The sequence below is a fragment of the Echiichthys vipera genome (assembly GCF_963691815.1).
Source record: "Echiichthys vipera genome assembly, chromosome: 14".
Taxonomy (NCBI): domain Eukaryota; kingdom Metazoa; phylum Chordata; class Actinopteri; order Perciformes; family Trachinidae; genus Echiichthys; species Echiichthys vipera.
Window position 1 is genome coordinate 5,782,110 of NC_139839.1, and position 21,817 is coordinate 5,803,926.

Consider the following 21,817-nt stretch of genomic DNA (forward strand, 5'->3'; position numbering starts at 1 on the left):
TTATATTTAAGAGGTTTTATGGTCAATTTATGAATAAATAAGCTTTCTTTCATTTCATGCTTCTCACTCAGCACTTTTGTTTCAACCTTAAACACAAAGGTCAGTTAGTTTGGAGTCACGACACACAGATGAGAGGAAGAAGAGGACACCCTTCATCAACAGGTAACTATGGTTACCAGTGAGAGTGGTAGAGGAGGGTGCTGTTATTAGCTCTGCTCGGGTTCTTACAGGTGCTGGAAATGCAATTCAATTTTATTTATAGTGCCAAATCATAACAGAAGTTATCTCAGGACACTTTACAGAGTAGGTAAAGACCACACTCTATGACTTATTTATGATTTACATAACATAACAATACCCAACAATTCCCCCGTAGAGTACGGTGATGTTGAAAACCTTCCCTATAACAGACAGGAACGTCAGACAGGCCCAGCTCTGTGGAGGACAGACATCTGTCTGCACCGGAGGGAGGAAGAAAAGGAAAGAAAGAGAGAAAAGACGGACAGATGGACAGAGAGAGAGACAAAGACAGAGTCACGTCCAGTAACTATAATAACATCTATAGTTATGTGATTATGACTCTTATGTTATGGCGGTTACTACAGCAGAATAGTAGAAACAAGCCCGACTAAGGTTATAGATTATAATAGCAGCAGGAAGCGTCATGCAGGACCAAGGCAGCAGGCACCACCATGATCAGCAGAGACCTGCGAGATGACAAAGCACAATTTAATTTTATTGTGGTGTTTTCAAGGTTTGAAAAGTGCTTGGGTTTTTGAAGAAAGTGCATGAAACTGCTTGAAATTTAGGTTATACGGGATGGTATATAATGATTTAACCAAGAGAAAAGAAGATCTCCATATTTGAAAGACTGAAAACATCCTCTTCTGACCTTTTTTGCATGAAAATAGACTTATATTAAATAACTACTACTTTCTTATATTTTACAACTAACAGATTATCATTGGTTTCCTTTAATTTGTCACCCCTCTGTAGAAATCAAACATCATTTTGGTTGTTTATAGCACAATAGCCTCTAATTTAATATGATGACCAAGTGCAATAATTGTGCAATTACACCACAAATCCAGCATCTGCCAAGGGTAAAGAAAAGTAGACAGAGAGCTTCATGTGAATTACTTAGTCCCCTTAACGCCAGCAAGATGGAAAACCAGCAGGCATTTGAGTGTTGAGAAGCTGTATTGGAAACTGCTGGATTATTCGGGGCTTTTGAGATGAACTCTGGGAGCTCTTTGTTTGTCACAGTTTCTCAGGAGCAGACCAGGATGGCTCTGAGGAAGCAAATACTCAAGAATGCCAGCAGCAGTCCCTCTGGAAGCCAACTGGTTGACGAAGACACAGAGGAGGACAAAGCTCTCGACGACAGAAACGTCAGTGTAAGTAAATGTGAACATTTTGAGCATTTTTTTGACGTATTATCCACGACTAGATGATAAATTATAAGTGATAATTGTGTAATAATTCAAGCGTAGTTTGTTGAAAAGTTCAGCTAATAAAGATTTAGACAAAGGGACAGAAAGTCACTTGTCAGAAAGCACAGATCTGTGAAACAGAATGCTCTTATAAACTATTAAAATGGCCATTTTTACTTTTTTTTTCTTCTTCCAGGACGAGTTTTCATCATCAAGAGGAAAACGTACGAGAGAGAGAGAAAGCAAATCGAAACCAAAAGGTATGTAACAAATGTGGGAGACTGATGGAAAACTGAAAACTTATACTTAATGATGATTCTGATGATGGATAAAGAAAAGCTCAAAGAGCCGCTGTTGTCCTTACTTGAATAAAGAGTTCAATACGTTTTTTTGCAACGCTTTGACTTAATCCGCGTCTCTGTTGTTCTCAGAGATGACAGAGGAGGAGATGATGGACTTGGCCCTGCGTCTGAGTGAACAGGAAGCGAGCGTCACTGAGCTGAGACTGCAGCAAGAGGAAGAAGCCATGATGATAGCCATCCAAGAGAGTGTGAGTACAGTGGAGTTGTTTTTTAAAAAACCTCATAATGTTCAATTTTTGTAAGAACTTCTTTTGGGAGGTGTTCAACTTTATGGTCATTTTGGAAGCTAGGGAATTGTTTTGTGTTACACTGTCTCTATTATTTTGTCCACCCATTTACATTGATAAGGGTAGACTAAATAACAGCATTTTACCTTTTATATTTTTTACATTTTGGCAAATTTAAACCGTGGAAAATCATGTTGAACCAACACCTGTTCCTGTTTGTAACTGTGGACAAACAGAAAACTATAACTGTATTTTATTTTGAAACTGAAGGAAACTTCTGACTTGTGACTCTGAGAAAAGAGGGTGTGATCTTTGACAGTAATTGCACCAATCTGGTTGAAAGAGTAAAGGAGCTAACCAGTATCTAATTAGTTAAAGCACTTTGTGGTTTTTATCTTGTAGATGGTCAGCCAGACACAACCCTGTCCATCGTCCCAAAGTCAGAGCCTGCTCACCGATGCTGAAGCTCCTGTCAGTCTCCGCTCTCGACGAAAACTATTGTATTCAGACAGGAAGTTGGCGTCTGCCATCGATCAAGGTGAGTTAGCTGTGTTGTTACATATATATGTTGCTGAATTATATCCAGCTCTGTGTCATGGTAGTGTGGGCAGATGAATGTTGAGTGTTTGGCTTCATACTGCCATAACACAGAGCTGGTTTAAAATCAGCAAAGTATCCCTTTAAACATTTGACACTGCTTTGTTTCCTTCTGCACAAACACTTACAAATAAAATGACACTCTGCCTGCCTCAGCAGGGAAGGGAAAATGTATAAAAAATACAAATTTAGCCTTCAGTCAGACCAAGTGAAAACATCAAATCAAACGGCTGAAAGTCCGGTGAACTTAAGAGTGTGCTGTGTTGTATTCCCAGGACTAAAAGTAGCTGGAGATGAAAGTAATGACAGGAGTAAGAAGCGGAAAAGGAAAAAAGGAAGTCCTCTGCAGGAGATGCCGGAGTCTCAGGCTTCACCATGCAGCTCAGAGTGTCTCTCAGTGTCTCTAGACTCACAGCAGGTTCGTCCAAAACATTTCTGAGTTGTATTTTCCTTTTGACCGATCTGTTTAGTTTTCATTTTTTGGATTATTCAGTTAATGATGTCGTCTTTAAAATGTCAGAAAATGCTGCTGGTCAAAGTTTACAAGGTCCCAAGCTGATGTCTTCAAATTCCAAGATATTCAGTTTAGCAACTTATGATTATTTTTGTTATCAATTTATTTGTCGATGTGGAAATTGGGGAAAATTAGTCACAATATCCCAGATCTCAATGTGCCAACCAACTATCCAAAATCACAAGATGTTCATGATTTGAAGCAAGAAAATCACAACACCTCATATTGGCGATGCGAGAACCAGCAAGTGATTGTCAATTTTCTAAAATGTGCTTAATTTATTGTCAAAACAGTTGCAGATTATTTTTTTCTCTTTTGACCAAAAGACTTATCAGCCCTAATTCAGTTTGAATATATATAAAGAAGAGTTTCAAGCAGTAAATCCTAATATTTTAAGAGGTGCAAAGAGGCAATTGTTGGCTTTTCTGCCTGATAAATTACTCATCAACTTTTTGTTTCTGTTGAATGATCATTAGAGCAGTCACATTTTATTTACCATGATAAAAGTTCAACAGCAGTATGTTGAAATTAAGAGGAAATCTGAGAAAAGGATAATTTAATTAAATACACATCTGCAATTGTCATTCGTAAAGCTGCTATAATCAATATTTATTATAATAAAAATGTATGAAATGACAATATGAGAGTTGTCTCTGGTATGACGAACCTAAAGAGAATTATCACCTTCATTATTTAGCTGTTTGGCCAACCCTCCGATTACTGTAAAAACTCTGCTCAGCAGCGGACGCACACAGTTACAGAGCGTTTAGCAGCTAAAGAACCAAATATTTATGAGAGTAGTTGGCAGGGACCAAAAACAAAGCTAAAAGAGAGTGGATATTCGACTTGCATTTGTCAGCTGGACACAAACACGACTCCAAATGAAGGATAATGTATGCATTTCTCTTCTTTCAACAACAAATCAGAGCTCTGACTCGACCCAGATTGAAGACTGTCAGCTCCGCAAATCCCCCGTCTTCCCCTCCACTGGCTGTAGAGCTGAGGTTCATGTCTCCCGGCTGAGCCAGGACCTGCTTGAAACCTGCAGAACTTCAGGGATTGTGTTGTGCTCTCAGGAGAGTTCGCTCTTGACTCGAATGTCTCCGCCTGCTCAATCCAAGAGCCCAACGTTTCCCCAAAGCCCTAAAAGGTCCAATAACATCACTTTGTCCAAGAGTCCTGACTTCTCAGAGACTGATCAAGGAGAAGATGGCGAGACAGAGCAGATTCCTGACTGTTTTAAAAGTCCGGTATTTGGCAGGACCACTCAGCATGAGACGTCTCCAAGTGCCTGCAAACCACAAGTCAGTGTCTGTAACTCAGGGTTCCTGTTCTCTTCTCAGGAGAGTTTAACCTCCTCTGTGAGGTCCACGTCCTGTGGGCCTAAGAGTCCAGTTTTCCCAAGAAGCCCTGGCCTTCGCAAGAACCTGCCTCCCTCTGAAAGATCAGCAACCTGCACAAGTCCTGTGTACTCAGAGACGGGCAAAGGACAGACTGAGCAGAGTCGTGAATGCCCGGTGTTCTGCAGGACTGGACAACAACAAAACACTCATCTCGAAGAGCAGAAACGCTCCGTGGGTTCTTCAGAGTCACAGCAGCTCAGAGCTTCAAACAGTGAAGGGAATCCAACCACTACCAGTGATCCATCTCAGAGTCACATGCAGGTGAATTCAGGTGTCAAACAAAGAACTTTTGAAAGCAACGTAACAAATGTTAATCCCTTAAAATTGTTTTTCACAAGCTTTTGACAATGTGAGGGAAATTTTTATAGCGTTAACATAAATGTGTCGTAATGAGTTCATTTATTTTTGAGATGTTTCAGATATTATGTCATACTTTATTTGTTGGTGTCTCTAATGTTGTCTCTCTGATCCTTTTATTAAGAAAGCTTTTTTCAGACTTATGGTTTTTTTTTGTATTTTTAAAGCAGACTGGGCTATTGTAGGGAAAGAGACAGGTGCTGTCTGAGCGTCTCGGAGAGTGGTTTTTGAACATTACAACATGGAAACTGTTCCTTTTTCTCTGTTTCTCCTGCTTTTGAATATAGTGCAGCAAGACTGCTCACAATGAAGATGTCAGGTACAACAAGTCATCTCAATCAGGTACAGCGAAACATCACACACACACTACTCTCTGGAGGTGTCTTTTCCCAATTCATCTTATTAACAATTTGATTGTCAGAGTTCTGGGTCCTGTTGGTCAGTGGGCCTCTGTTTGTTCTCTGGTTTTAGACGCTGCAGAGGAGGAGCTGAATGAAATATCCAAAGACTCAGCTGAGATGGAGCTGACCAGTGATATGAGGCTACTCTTGTCTGAGGAGGATGGGGATGAGGACGTCACGGTACAGGTATATGTTCAAGACGAGAATTTGAATCATGCAATTAGACTGCAAAACAATTAGTTTTATTTATTTTAAGGAATAATCCTGATGATATTCTATATTCTCCTCCTCAAACCCCATGAAAATATACATGCCATAGAGCTCCATTGTTACGTTGACTCAATCTCACGTACACTAACCTGCTGCTCACATAACTCACTACTGCTCCAAATATATGATTAATCCGCAGCTGAAAATAGCCCCCAGCAAATGCACTATTTCCTACAACCTACTGAAAACAGCATTGACAAGCTGTTTTAATAAATTATTGAGCCTTTTTCAAAAGTGAAACTATATTTGTGTGAGATGTTTTTGAATGTCTTCAGAGGGCACCAATGCGCTTGAAGTTGAGAGCAACAGACAGGAAGTCAGAAAATAATGAGAGACATGGTTGGTTTGAGTCTTTTCACAGGATTTCAGAACATTAAAAAATGACTCCAGCCTCATCTTGAATGACGGATTGTGGACTCTTTGTAAAGGCTAAAAGACAGAGCACGGAACTGCAGTTTTCATTTTATGATATCCTAATTATCCAGTCATATCAGTTTCCATCGTTCTTCCCCTGCATCTGTTGCAGTCGTTGGGCGCGACCAGCCCGGTCTTCCCAGAGGAGAGACCAGTGCATCAGGCAGACGGTGAGGCTGCCTCCCAGAGCTGTGAGACTTCTCCAGGGATGAACTGCAGGTAGGGGAAACTCCAACAACAGCAGAATTTCTGTATCACATGATTACTGTTATCTTCTAAGTGATAAAACCCGACTAGAGTTATTTTCCTCCTCCTAAGAAAAAATAATTATACCACACTGAAAATACTCTGTTACAAGTTAAAGCCCTGCATTTTATTTTATACTTATACAAGTATTATCAGGGAAGCGTGATAACTATTAAAAGTCCCGTGTTCTATATATTGTATCATCATTTTTACTTATGTAATAATGTAAAAGAACAATTTTACTCTTGTAAGCGATTGATTGATCGTCCGGTTTGTAAAAAATAGTGACAATGTCGTCACAATTACCCAGATCCCAAAGTAACACCTTTATAATTTCCCAGTCCAACAGTCCAAACCTCAAAACTAGATATCACATGGGAAAGTAAGTAAGTAAAGTAAGTAATTATGTAGGAAAGTAACAAATATATTCTCTCTTTTTTATCATAAAAGCATTACTTGAACTATTATCATTATCATTACATCATCAAAATAGTTGCCAATCAATTTTCTTTCTTGCTTAGTTTAATTTTTAACAAAATATCTTATTTTATAGATTCCTCATGTTTTTATGCAGACGTCTTAATTTGTAAAGTAAAGCTTGTGGATAAACGCAGTGGCGTGGAAATATAAAGTGATGAAAAGATATGAAAAGAAAGACTCAGGTAAAATATCTCAGATTTGTGTAGTGTAGTACTTGAGTAAATGTACTGATTGCACTGGAGTATACTTAAAGAGTTTAGAGTCGTCTCTCTGCTCACTGTATGTTTGTGTTAACTGTATGTTTCCACACTCAGACCTTCTACCTCTTCCACATCCACCGGCCGACACCAGCTTTTCACCACAGAGCGAGAACAACGGCCTATCAGCAGTCAGGGAGCAGTCAGCAGGGCATCTGCCCCGCCCAGGGACACTACAGGCGGACCAACCGTGCACTACTACTGGGGGGTTCCCTTCTGTCCTCGCGGGCTGGACCCAGACAAGTACACAGAGGTGAAGATTTGTTCCCTCCTGACCAAATCTAAATGTTTTAGATACAAAAAATATTTTCATTGTACTGTATGTGGCAACTTGAGGAGATATAGGTTACGTAGACTTGTAAAAATGCGTATGATTGATTTCTGTGTTCATTTAAAGCGGTGCGAAACAAAACATGATGCCTGATGTTGGCCACCGTGTGGACTGTGACCTGATGTCTAATCTAAAGAGTGGATAGATTAAATGAAAATTAAATTAATCGTCTCCAGGGCTACTGTAGACAGCAGTCACTGTATTAGGCTTAAAGGAGTCTCCTACTTCTCTCTAAGCTTAAAAATCCTGAGTGGAAATGCGGAAAAAGACCATTAAAATACAGCAGAAAGTGTGCTACTACACATTGCTGTGATGTCGAAGTTGGCGTGTCGATAAAACAAAATGCGAAAAATGGAAACTGACGTAGCGAATGAATCACAAAGACTGTGACCGTCTTCACATGAATACATGAAACACATTTCTCATGTCATGTTTTCCACATGGTTTTCCATTGTTTGAGTTTTTTTCAATGACGTCAACCTCGTTGTGTCCTTTTCTTCTGCAATGGTTGAATGAAACCAACGGGAGAATGGCTCCACTGGCTGTGTATCACCAAGAACAGAGCCCTGATATATTAACAGTAGTGAATGGAAACACACTTGCTTATCTCTCTTTTTTCATCACGCATATTGGTTACGCAATAATACAAACAATACAAATGCAAAAGTTAAATCCGTTTGCTATCTAGTGTCCCACTTTTCCACATGGTTTTCCATTGTTTGAGTTTTTTTCAATGACGTCAAACTTGTTGTGTCTTTTCTTCTGCAATGGTTAAGTGGAACCTAGGGGAGAATGGCTCCACTGGCTGTGTATCACCAGGAACAGAGCCCTGATATATTACACACACTTGCTTATCTCTCTTTTTTCATCACGCATATTGGTTACTCATTAATACAAACAATACAAATGCAAAAGTTAAATCCATTTGCTCTCTAATTTCTCACTTTTCCTCTGTGCATCCATGATTTCAGGTGATCCAGGCTCAGATGGAGCTGTATGAGAAGAGTCTGAAACAGGCCCAGAGGTGTCTGCTGAGGAAGGCTGAGTGGGGGGAGGCCATCCTGCCGGAGCCGGAGGTACCGTGAGGATTTTAACACGAGTGTCTAACTGCTCTATTCATGGACTTTATTGTTTATTTACTGGATATGATATTAATCCAAACATAGTTCTGACTTTGCTTAGAGTGCTTTGATCTCATACCTTTAAATTTTCTAAAGACATTTGTACAGGAAGTGTAATAATCTTTATCTGTCAGTGTAACACAGTACACCTTTGAGGCATGTAGTGGTTGAAGACGTATTCAGATTCTAATAGGGTAGCAGTGTGAAATTATAAGTAAATGTCTTTCACTTAAAATCCAACTTAAGTAATACAAAAAAAATGTACTTCATGAAAGGATTGTTCATTGTTGAAATCCCATTTTTCTCATCCAAGAAGGTGAAATACATGTTTGTTGTTCTGTTCTGCCGTGAGCTAAAGACACCCATGAGCATAGAAATGAATGAAAACATTACACATTGTGAATCATTGAACAAGCATTATCTGTTTCTTCATAGAAATCTCCTTCATACGAGTCGCCTGCTGAATCACCTCAACAGTATGTTCCTCGAAGGTAAACATGCAAGAACTTCCCCGTGCTCTTCTTCTACAATGGAGAAATGTCTTGTTAGCTTCCTGTTACACAGACACATAAAGACAGTGAGGTAGTTTTTCTGTGTCAAACCAGAGAATTAACTGACAACTCTGAAATTCTCATATACTTGAGATAACAAACTGTATAGTCATTTACTCTAAACCAACTAAACTAATGGTACAGTGTGTTCTGGTATCTTGGTAGTGGGTGTACAAAAATTCAATGTATTTATGTTTTATTGAAACAAACTGATGCAGAGGCTGTATTGTTGGCGACAACATAACAGAAACTTTAGAAATAGCAAGCAAAAAAATGTTTTTCCAGTATTTATTCTTACTCTTACATATTTTATTTTCCTGTTTCACAAATCAGGAGGAAAAGTAATACAAAGATAACTCGTACACTGCAAAAAAATAAATAAAAAAGAAGCGTGAGGAGTGGGCTCTACACATTAAATCAAATTAACAGCTGTGAGAAGCAGTTGGGTAAATATATATTATATTATATTGACCATAAAAACCACACTGACAAATTGAGTGGCTGGTATTTAAAGTGCTCTTGAACGCATAATATTCCAGTTTAAATGCACCTTACTTAGAATCAGTGAACTATACACAAACTTTCTGTACAGCACAGTCATGTCTTTTTGCCACTAGATGTCACTAGTTAATCATTTTTATAAAATCAGTAAATGGGACATAACTGCAAGTTTGACGACAGTGGTATGAGTTAGATTGGAATCATGTATAACACATATATAACAAAAAAAGCTTTAAATTCCCTTAGTTGACTCAGATATTTGACATTTGCTTAAAAAATAATACATTCAAGTACATTGTCATGGTCAGTAGAACTGAAACAAATGGTCGAGTTACTCAAGTTACCGTATTTTCCGCACTATAAGGCGACCTAAAAACCTTCACCGGTGCTCCTTATATATGAGGAGCCACAACAGGTCTCGCAACTACGGTGAGAAGCCGGCGACTCTATTTTCCCCCGTAGAAGAAGTAACGCGCGGTGCATGTTGAGATATACGACTGCGCGAAGCGTGCCGTTTCATTTCCATATGGGTGTTTGTGTAAAGAGCCCAAAATGGCTCCTGTTAAGAGACACGCTTACGACGCAGAGTTTAACCTCAAGGCCATTAGTCACGCAGTAGAACACGGAAATAGAGCAGCAGCCAGAGAGTTCAACATGAACCAATCAATGGTGCTGAAGTGGAGGAAGCAACAAGATGACCTCCCCTGACTGTTTTGTTGACATTCCCTTTAGCGCAGCTTCATCTAATGGATGCATAACGTAACCCCAGCCTCGACTGTAGAGGAAAATACGGTACTCGATTACAAAAATGCATCGAGGCATAATCTGTCATACCAAATAGGAATAACACAACTTATAATGCATTTTACGCAAAATTACAAAACAATTTTGTGTCTGATTACTCGATTATTGGTGGAGTAATAATTATAATACTCGATTACGATAGCTGCAGCCCTAGTGGTCGGAGTACTCATTAAAGGAGATTTCTCAGTTTGCAATTTATGTTGCGTTTATTCTTTTTTGATCCGAGCTGCATGTGAACCGACAACTACTGTTTATTTAATGAAATCCCTTTTTTCAGGCGCGGCCTCAGACTGAGGGACAAAAAACTGTGTGAGGAAGCTGATTCCCCTCTCGCTGAGGCAGAGGAGGATGACGAGTACCTGACGAATAAAGAAGAGGAAAGAGGGAGCAAAGAAAAAGAGAAGAAGAAGGAGGAGGAGGAGGGAGAAGATGGACCGGTGGATACTGATGACTGTCAGGTTTGTCCAGGTACTGAAGCTGCTGAGGTTTTCTTTGGACTGTGGATTTTGGTGGTTTACCTCCAGGAGAGAGTTGTCGATGTGGTGAAATACATTCGGCCCGACATCAACGACCTGAGTTTTCTAAATCTGGTTGTTTTGCTTAAAATATTAAAAGCAAATAAGAGTTTTGTTTTTTCTAAGCAACCAGCAACAGATCAGCAGTTGATGTCAGGCAACACAACTGGTTTCTTCTATGATATTTATATTTATGCCTTTTTTATGGAAAACACACTAAACATGGTTTGTATCAACAGAAACCCAACTGAGTGACAACGATGACGACAAGACGCAAGATCTGATGATGGCGACTGACGCTGGAGCAGAGGTGAGTTAATACTCAGTTTTCAATCTGCAGTCAGAGCTCCAGTAGATCAAGATTCGGAGGTATACAAGGCATACAAATGTCTGTTAACTCCTTATCTATCATTGAGTGAGCTAACACAATGGTGACCAAGCGTGTGGCCCACGGATGAAAGCCCTTTGCATTTTGCAGTATTAGGAACTGGGTGTCTGTAGCGTCATTCTGGGCGTAAATCAGAGGCGGCGCACAGTAAGTGACGCTGTGGTTGGTCCACCAGAGAGTGGTTAGGCAGACAAACAATCTCACTCCTTAGCTCGCTTGTGTGTGAAGTGGTGTGCTGTTTTCTTTTTTCTTTCGTTTTACGGTTTCCGCTAGAGCTGTGAGTAAATGGCCCACTGCCAACTGACTGATGTCACTCAACAACATAGTTTGGATCTCTGAGTAGTGAGATTCAAAAATACACCTTCAATAACCGGTTATCGTCGTTGACATTCTCTGTCATGATAACAATTTCTTTTAAAAACGGAGTGAGAGAATTTAGTTTTCTTCCTCCCACGGCCGTCAGGAGACTCAAATGATGCTACTTCCTCTCGATCGTGTTACTTGTGAAATGTCCCGAAGCTTTAGAGGTGGGAGTGTTTAACAGGAATGAATGAAAACCTGGGGTCCCGACTAAAATGTGTATTTCAACTAACGTGAATTTTGGATGAGAAAAAATGTTTATTTTATTTATTGGAAATGAAAAGTCACACAATAATACAAAAAAACAATCTGAAGGATTGTATTCATTATATATCATGGGGGGAGTTTAGTGGTAGACAGTGTGGACGCGTTCAAATCCTATATTTTCAGTGTATCTTAAATTGCAGTTAGTGCAGGACCAAGTGCAGGACTCTTTGCTTGATGATATAATGTATGATACAGATAGCACCTGTAGCACCTCAGCACCTGTTGCTTACGGCGGACAGATAAAAGTTAACTGGCGGATCTTGCACTTGTGCATCAATCTATATTATATTATATCACTAGTAGTAGTAGTCGTTAGTAGTCGTTTAGTTTTTGTTTTTTATTTCAAACATGTGAAAGGAATAACAACATAAATAGAAATAATGTAAAGAAAGGGAAAAATAAATAGGATTATTAACAACATCAGAATAATATTTTGGTTTTTTTTGCCACCAATAAAACACAAAATAATCTATAAAATATTTAAACAGTTTAACATGTCCGAGTAGTAAGAAGAATAAACTTCAATTCAGAATAAACTGTTGATACATATCGAACTGTTGAGCTATCGGAAATCACCGCAGAGGAAATTCCTTCACTGCAAAAACATTAAAACATAAATGAGACGTTGAAATTTGGTTCATTCAGAAGCCTAACGATGTATTTGTTCAGAGTGGAATCAACAACCTGGCAGGTGTCTTTGTTATCACACACGGTTCAAGATTATATGAACATTATTTAATCCAGCATAGAGAATCATATAGAATAAATCTGCCATAAATATCAATTATTTTATTTTGCATCTGCCAACAAAGAGTCGAGAGCTGCCGCGAGTCGAGGTGATTCTCCGTGACGATTCTCCAGCGAGGGAGGAGCTGCAGGAGGAGATGGATGTGGACGTTGAAGTGGATGTGGTCACGGACATGGACGGTAGGCTGCAAGCTTAACGAATAGAACTTTGTGGTGGCGGAAGATGGAGAAATGATCATAAGGAAATAATGTCAAAATAAGTAAGTGTATGTCACTGTTTTCAGCCCCAGTGGAGAGAAGGACGAACGGAAACGTCCTTGTTTGCAGCAGCGATGTCGGAGGACAACGTGTGAGAAAAGAGGAGGTTGAGGTGGATGGTGAGGATCCAGATGTGGAGGAGATAAAAGATGGAGGGCTTCAGAGGTCGACGTCTCCCGAACTGGAACCAACCGCCGTCCCTCAGAGCCTTGAAACCAACGTGGACTGTCCCATCTGTCAGGGGTCCTTCCCGGTGACGGAGATCGAGATACACGCTGCCTACTGCGATGGGGAGGTGGCCGTCGTGGACAAGAAGAGACCCAAGAGAGACTCCCTCAGTAACAGAAACTTTTATTTTCTTAACACCTGTGATACATCAGACACTTGGGCCTCTCGTTTTATGTCTGTAAACTGATTCGATTTTTACATTGGAGTCTTTCTTCAACCACCAATACGTAGATTGGTGTGTCCCTCTTTTTCTGTGTCTTAGGGCGCACTCACACTGTTCATCCGTACCGTGCCCAAACAGATTCCACGGGTAAAGTCTAGTTCGTTTCACCAGTGTGAGTGCAACCGTACCGCGGCTATTTGCGGCACGCTTTCCGTCCACGGCCCGTTTGGGAGAGGTGGGCTTTTGTAAAGCACGTTTGCACATGTACGAGCACGAGCAGGCCTACGGCGGTTCTGACGTAATTTTATGTGCGCCTGTTGGGACATAGAAAAAAGAAGGAGGGGCCAGGCGCGAACATTTAAAACAATGGCGGTGAAAGGTTCACGTTGGTGTGATGCGGAGGTGGAGTGTTTACTGCAGATTTGGTCGATGAAAATATTCAAAAACAGTCGACAAGACGCACAAAAACTCAGAGGTCTACGGAAAGATTTGTAAACAAAGCATCGCGATGACGCCATCAATGCGTGTGAAATGTTACGGCGTGATGACGTGTAGGCAGCAAAAAGCATTCGCGCGAGGCCCAGGTAGTGTGAGTACAAATGGGCCTGGCCCGTGGGGAGAGAAGGAGGGATGGACAAGTACCCTAAAGCACGGGGCACGGTACGGACGGACAGGTTGAGTCCGCCCTTACTTACACGTGCGAACAGAATTCCCAAATAACCGACTGTCTTGATGTTTTGGGCTTTTCCAGTCAGTTGGGATAACTGTCTCTGTGATGTTGGGAGACATTTATATCGTCAATGTAACAGCAGTTTTAGGTGAAAAGGAAAATGTTTAATTCCAGAAACTGTTGTTGTTTTGTGCTGGTTGAGAATGACTCCTTCCTCTCCACCTTATAGCGTCATTGAAGCCTCGTAGGAAGAGAGCAAGGAGAGCAGAGGCTGAAGAGACTAAAGAGCCCTCCGACACTGGCAAGTAAGTAGGTACGACCGGTCGAAATGAACAGGAACAGCCCGTTGTTTTCAGACAGGTTGTTTTTTAAGATACTGTTTTATTTTCCACAGCAATCAAGAGCTATGTTTCATCTGTCGGAAAGCCTTTCCCCTGAGAGACTACAACCGACACACAGAGCTCTGCATCCAACGGCAGCAATCAAAGACCGCAGCAGTAAGCCACAACATGCACTCAATAATGCACCATCATCATTGTACCAGTGAGGTTTAAATGTAACAGTAAAAGTCTACTGACACAACGTTGAAAACAAATAAATTGATATTACTCTTGGTAATCCAAAATTACGCTATTAAACCCTCAACCCTGTTGTGGATGTGATCTGTTTTGTTGTTGATATATAAATGACTTTTTAAAAAGATATTTCTGACCTTCCAGAAGGGAGGTCTGCTGTCAGCTCTGGAGCAAACGGAGAGCAGAGATTCAGGTGAGTCTAAAAGTGCAGCTCTGTGAAGCTGTACTCAGTGGTGCAAGTTTACACAAAGATGATAAGCAGATATAATGTTTACCGTGTTTACCATATTAGTTTGACTTGTTAGCATACTAAAAAAGTCTTGTCTTGGTGCCCTTACTTCAAATGCTCGATCACCTTTTTGGTATGAACCTGGACCTCGCAACAACCAGTAATGATGCATTCGGGGACCTCAGGGTGCAGGGAGAGACATAAAGCAATTAATTCTAAAACCACCAGGTAGCGGCCGTTCTCCTAGACTCCAAGTCTCTGCGGTGTAACTATAGTGCAGTAAACTGTTAAAATCTTGATAGTATGCCATCCATTGTACGATATTCAGGTCTTCAGCCATACCCTAAGGACTACCTTGATCCATTGGTTTCACCCCCCCCCCTCCTTCCGCTCTCCTCACCCATTCAGCCCCTCCCCCTGACCCCCCCCCCCACACTGCTCTTCAATCCATCCCCCCACCTCTATTGTTGTACCTGTTTCTGCCTGTTTGTCTGTATCACCATTACCCCATGCCCCCTTCGCCTTGTTTCCCTGTCATCCTTGTCTTCTGTTGTTTGCCACCTGTTGCATGTGTGTCTATGTATTACCTGTCCTGCTCTGTAAGCGACTTTGGGTTTCTGAAAAGCGCTATACAAAATAAATGAATTACTATTATTTATTATTATTATCCATGAAATAACCCTGATTTTGGTTGATACCGAATAAAGACTATGCTGGTAATACAAATTTCATTATTGAAATAATTACTGGTGGGCAGTGAAGTAGTCCTCAATGCATGGGGAGGGGGTCTGCCCTTATCTGCAGATAATCATAGTCCTGTATTTAATTAGCGCTTCTTACTTTTCCACACAAATCTTGAAATCATACTTTTCCATTCATTGAATTCTTTGGTGGAACCGCAACAGGAAGTGACAGGAATAGGTACAGAAACTGGGGAATCACATCCATTCTAAGCGTTTCACTTTGACAGTGTCTAGTGGCAGTAGTCTCCTTTAATGGTCTTAATAAGAGGACCGTCACGTTGATTCATATTTTTACTGACCTGTCGTTCTGTGTTCACAGAGGCCGGGCCGTCAGGATACAAACTCTCAAATCCAGGGTAAAGACGTCTCAAAAACACTATGACATTATGATTTGAGTTACAATGCTTTGCCTTTATCTTGGTGGAGATTTTGGTCCAGAATCTCTCAAAGTGACAGTGGGAACGAAACCTCCACCTGAGGACATACAGTGCATTTACAGCCTTATTACAAATTTTATTAAATTAATCTCTGTCCTCAAAATTCTACACATAATGCCCCATTATGACCACGTGAAAAAAAGTTTTCTTGAGAGTTTTGAAAATGTATTAAAATTAAAGAAACAAAGAAATCACATTTACGTAAGTATTCACAGCCTTTACCATGAAGCTCAAAATTGAGCTCAGGTGCATCCTGTTTCCACTGATCATCCTTGAGATGTTCCTACAGCTTAAATGGAGTCCACCTGTGGTTAATCCAGTTGATTGGACATGATTTGGAAAGGCACACACCTGTCTATATAAGATCCACAGTTGACTGCATGAACAGTTTTGGTCCAGAATCTCTCAAAGTGACAGTGGGAATGAAACCTCCACCTGAGGACATATATGTGTTGGAAGTGTCTGTACTGTGGTGGGAAATCAGGTTACAAAGACTTTTCAGTATCTGGAAATGTAGTTTAAAAACAAACAAACAATGGAAACACATTTTTGCTACATGCATGTTAACTGTCTTCTTCAGGGTTTACAGTAGAGATGTAGGACTTCCTGTCAAAAAAAAACCGTTTCACTCTAGCTGCAGAAAAACTAAATGGAGAACATTTTTGTAACTTTGCAAACTGATGTCATCATCCAAACTTCTGGTTTTTACAGTAAAGGCTTTAAAATAAAGATAATTATTAGATAAAACACAAGACGAAGGATTTTGTTTAACAGTAAAAGCATCAAATTCCAGCTTTGACTCATGTTTTCTAATTTAACAAACCTGGATTTGTTTTCTTGTTTGTTCTCTTTTAGAGTTGTCATCGATCTGCGAGATGATGATGATGATGATGACGACGAAGAGGAGGTTGGTGGCGTGTCATCACTTAGGATCAGTAACTCTCCCATCAGATCCTTCACTCCCATCTCAGAGGCCACCGACTGCCTTATCGACTTCAAGAAACAACACAGACCTAAGAATCTGCGCCAAAGACGACGATGAGGACGGCCTCCTGCAGACTGGTGGTGCTGACTAGAAAGAACTGGAAACCAGAGCCTTAACTAACGACCCCATCAGGTTGGATGTGACATTACGATTAGAAAAGACTTTAAACTGGACACCTTCCTGATGTCACATATTTATGCAGGTAAACAAATACAAACTGAGCACTTAAATGTTCAAAACAATCCTGAATCTGACTCTTTTTGTGCCACTAAATGTAAATATTTGTTCATGTTGAAGGTGTTTCAGACTACCTCTGAATGTATTGAAGCATTTCCTCGTTACTTTATTTAACGTCCGTCTAACAGTCTGATATATGATTACATGGCTGTGTCTGAACCCTCTGAGTGCAACTCAAATTCAAACAAACATTTAACTTGAACTATGAGAAGTGATTTCTTTGTTTGTATCCACGCTAACTGAAGCTACCAAACTGTCCGTCGTTCCTCCAGTGTCGTCTCAACAACTATTGGTTGAACTGCCGTGAAACTTTGTAAAGACGTTCACGTTCCCAGCGAGATGAATCTGACTTACCTCTGATGTTTCCTCTAGCGCCACCTGCAGCTCAAAACACTCCAGTTTATGACAGGAAACAGCTAAATGCTAATGCTTGAATTCAGCCTCATAGGTGCTTTAAATGCTAAGTATTAGCATGCTGACTGAAGTGTTAGCACGTCTGGATGCTAACACAAAGCATGCCAACCTAATTTGTCAGCATGCTAATGTTTGATGCTTGATTTACAAACATAATATTGGACATTTACCATGCTAACTGTGCATGTTACCATTTTAGCTAACGTTTAGCTGGTGTAAATATTACAAGCTGAGTGTTGTGTGAGTGACCATCTTCTTGTGCTAGAGCCTGAAAATGGAGACAAAGATGGAAACTTGTGGATGTAGAGGCCCGTAAGTAACAACGTATCTTCTCAATGAATCAATTAATGGGTTTGACTTTAAAATGTCGGAAAATAGTAAAAGTTGTAATTTCCTAGAGCTCTAAGTGACGTCTTCAAATACCTTTTTTTTTTAATCAAAAAGTCCAAAACCCAAAAGCAAGGCAAGTTTATTTGTATCGCACAATTCAACAACAAGGCATTTGAAAGTGCTTTACATAAAACATGAAAAGCATTGGGAAAACACATAAAACATATAAAAGATTTAAAACACAAGAGATTATTGCAGTGACAGAAGTTTCAGTGCAGGAAATAGAAAAGTCTTAAGTCTGGATTTAAAAGAAGAGTTTCACAGACCTGCCGTTTTCTGGAAGATAATTTAACAAATAAACTGCAAAAAGGTGCGGAAAGTTCTGACATTTGAGAAGCTGGAAAAGTGTCTTTTTTATTGATTATAAAAATAGTTATACAGCCAAAACTATGCCAACTAATTTTCTGTCAGTTGAGCGATTCATTAGTCGACTAATCGTGAAGGTCATCTTAACATGTTAGCGATGTTAGCATGTAAACATAAAAGCATTAGCATTCGGCTCAAAGCACAGCTGAGTCTAAGACGTCCTAGAAGAGCCACTGTCACAGAGGACGAACCCTTTTTATTTAAGTTACATCGACCTTTCATCTGGAACCAACCGTTGGAGCAGGCATTTAATTTTTAAAGACAGTGGAAAGGTCGAGAAGTCTTGGGGGCATTCCTTTGAGAAGAAATTAAATCAGCCTGTCTCCAGATTTGATGCAATCAAAGCCTTCATGTTCATCTGTTTGTGTTGTTTAATGCTTACATATTTGTATACATTAATGGGAATCAAACCCACTTCCTGTGAGATCCCACGTCACTGGTAATCACTGCGACCCCAGCATGCGGTACGTGGAAGGAAGCGCAATGTAGCTGAACCCCTGAAAACTACTCTAAACTCCCAAACTACCTCGTGAGGCTCAGAGTTTTGTCCCACTGAAAGTGAACGTAACTTAAATATGTGTTTTTTGGGAGATCAGTTGGAATCTGTGCCGATCAGATTTGCACCTAAGCAGCTCAAAAAATGTTGTCACCGTCCTTTAATGCTTCCTCTTCACTGTGTACCATTTTTATCACCCAGAATATTCCCCGCAGAGTTGACGGCGGTATCATTTACTTGTTGTTCTTTCTCATCTTTGACTGTATGCTCGGTATCACCCTCAGCACTTTAGCGCTCTAGTCGTGCGACAAAAAATAACTAAACTCACTGTTACGCACTGAACACGCTGCTGCTTCACTGATAAGAGAGATATGATGTTACATGATGCAGAAATGTGCTTTATTTGTCCTTTAGATGAGGTATTTGTCTGAGCCTTCTGTGTCAGTGTGTGGCAGGCTCCTGTTTTTACATTTTACTTGTGTTTCCCGTGAGACTTTGAAGCAATGCAGCAGACTGTTTTGTAAGACTGTGTCACAATGTTCAGTTGCACCAACCGTCCCTAAGTTTAGGAGGACAAACTGTTACCGAAGTCAAGTTCAAATGAAAAGGGGAAAAAGCTGTTTATCCAGTTTGAAGTCAAAACTGTCTATATACACTATTTGGCAAATAGTATATGGACACTCGATCCACCTGCATGTAAGAGATTAAACGTGTGATTCAGAAACATGGACATTAATGTGCTGGAAGTTATTAAGATGACTAACCAAAGTTAAAATCATCTGTTGATGTCACTTAAAGGGGACATATACTCATTTTGTTTGGGTTTCAGGTTTATCATGACAGAAAGAACAAGGTCGCGGGTACAAGCGTGTGAAATGTGTTTCCTCAGGAGGGGGGCTGGAGTCTCCCTTAGAGAGAGGGGGAGAAGTTCAGCATCCGTGAGGAACTCGGAGTAAAGCCGCTGCTCCTTTGCGTTGAAAGGAGCCAGTTGAGCTGGTTCAGGATCATCTGGTAAGGATGAACCCTGGGCGCCTCCCTAGGGAGGTGTTCCAGGCACGTCCAGCTGGGAGGAGGCCTCGGGGAAGACCCAGGACCAGGTGGAGAGATTAGATCTCCACACTGGCCTGGGAACGCCTCAGGATCCCCCAGTTAGAGCTGGTTAATGTGGCCCGCGAAAGGGAAGTTTGGGGTCCCCTGCTAAAGCTGCTGCCCCCACGACCCGACCCCTGATAAGAGACTGAAGATGAGATGAGATCGAACAGGTTTAATTGCTTTAATGTAAATATATATATATATATATTCTCATGAAAAATCAGTCTGCTCTGATTCGTCAGCGATTCTGGGTCTTCCGCATTTGCTCTCTCTGCGTCACTGCACCATGGATGTATTACCAGAACTGGCACACCTCAGAATGCAAACAAATTATGACTCTTTCTTTTATAAATGTCTAATCCATGGACTTTTTAAATGTTCATTTATGTACTGTATAAGTCCAGAAATGCTAATGTCTCTGAGCCGGGCGGATCTCGTGGTCGGGGCTACTACTGCATATTAAGTGGGCCACATGTCACGGAAGTAAAGCCCAGAAACTTTTTAGTTGTATGCCCCAGAGGAGGAAATCTTATTGGATTGAATGGACGCCATTTTCGATCCGGCATCCGGTTATAATACATCCATGCTCTGCACCGTCATTGCAGCCGGTGGACCTTTCAACCTATATTATTTGTGAAAAAAAACAAACACAACGAAACACTTTTCTTTCTTACCTTCTGTTCGCTATGAAAGATACGTTTACGGTAAAGACTCCGCAGTAAGAGCCGGACAGGAAAAACTGCCACAACCTGTTTGTTCCAGGCTGATTTTAACTGTGAACACAAGACAGTACTACGTTAATAGTATACATATAAACTGTTAGCGTATGTTTATCATTAAGAGTTTAATGTGTTCGAAACAACAAATGAGTTTGTACCACATTTATAATCACAAACGTGTCTGAAGCTCTAGTTTATAGTGAAGGTAGTAGCACTGAGAGTCAAGTCAAGTCAAGTCAAGTCAGTTTTATTGTCAAAAATTGCAATATGCATGACATACAAAATGCAAAAAATGAAATTACAGTCCTCACATGCAGTGCAATCGGCATATACATACAACATAATAAAAATAATAAAAATATGAGATCTTTTAAAGTAGCATCACTGCAGAGTAGAAATGTTCTGTGACATGTAAAAGCCTTTCATTTCAAATTTAAAGTACTAAAATATATACAGATATAAACACACATATATAAAATACCAAAGGTAAGGGGCTCATTTTTAGAAATCCATATTATTGCATTATGATTATTGTTGCAGCTGGTTAATGTGGAGTTATTTATATATTGTATGACTTCAGGCTGGGCTCACAGCAAGAAGGTTACAGGTTCGCATCCCGCCTGGGCCTTTCTGTGTGGATGTTCTCCCCGTGTCTGCGTGGGTTTTCTCCGGGTTCTCCAGTTTCCTCCCACAGTCCAAAGACGTGCAGGTGTTGGGTTCATTGATGACTCTAAATCACCCGTAGGTGTGAATGGTTGTCTGTCTCTGTTCGTCTCTATGTGTCCTGTGATAGACCGGCGTCCTGTCCAGGGTGGACCCCGCCTCACGCCCGATGTCAGCTGGGATCGGCTCCAGCACCCCCGCGACCCCGACCCCGGGATAAGCGGTTGAAGATGAATGAATGACTTCAGGCTGCTGCTGGGGATCAATAAAGTCTGATCATCTATAATAATACATCATAATGTATTTGTTGATTGAATTAATAATCTGCATATGGGAAGTAACCACAGTGATCAAATGTGGAGTCGAAGTATAAACTAACATGAGAAGAAAATACTTTTTTTACTGAAGTACTTGAGTAAATACTTTTATATGTCCACGACAGACCTATTCATGATTTAGTCGAGGACTCTCAGCTCTAAATTTATTTTAAAGCAGCGATAAAGACACGTCATTAAACGTGGAAGTATGCTGGGGAGAACTGATCCCAGAACAGGAGCCTGACTGCGCTCCTCATGCGCCTTTACGCGCGGAGAGAAAACCCGCCGC

The 21,817-nt window shown here is 40.6% G+C and overlaps 1 protein-coding gene across 2 annotated transcripts; it reads left to right on the plus strand.

Moving 5' to 3' along the window:
* The first annotated feature begins 105 nt into the window (after positions 1-105).
* On the plus strand, positions 106-17,054 carry uimc1 (ubiquitin interaction motif containing 1). Of its 2 annotated transcripts, none has more exons than XM_083926459.1 (22): positions 106-162; positions 1,267-1,397; positions 1,630-1,693; positions 1,865-1,983; positions 2,425-2,560; positions 2,895-3,037; positions 4,060-4,797; positions 5,181-5,235; positions 5,365-5,480; positions 6,091-6,197; positions 7,019-7,214; positions 8,264-8,368; positions 8,849-8,904; positions 10,547-10,737; positions 11,024-11,094; positions 12,612-12,726; positions 12,831-13,142; positions 14,095-14,170; positions 14,260-14,362; positions 14,585-14,633; positions 15,732-15,768; positions 16,705-17,054. In XM_083926459.1, the coding sequence occupies exons 1-22, from the start codon at positions 129-131 to the stop codon at positions 16,889-16,891; spliced, it is 3,141 nt and encodes a 1,046-aa protein (XP_083782585.1). In that variant the 5' UTR covers positions 106-128; the 3' UTR covers positions 16,892-17,054. The 2 variants fall into 2 exon arrangements, with proteins under 2 accessions (XP_083782585.1, XP_083782586.1); XM_083926460.1 differs by having other exon boundaries at positions 1,267-1,391.
* The last annotated feature ends 4,763 nt before the right edge of the window (positions 17,055-21,817 follow it).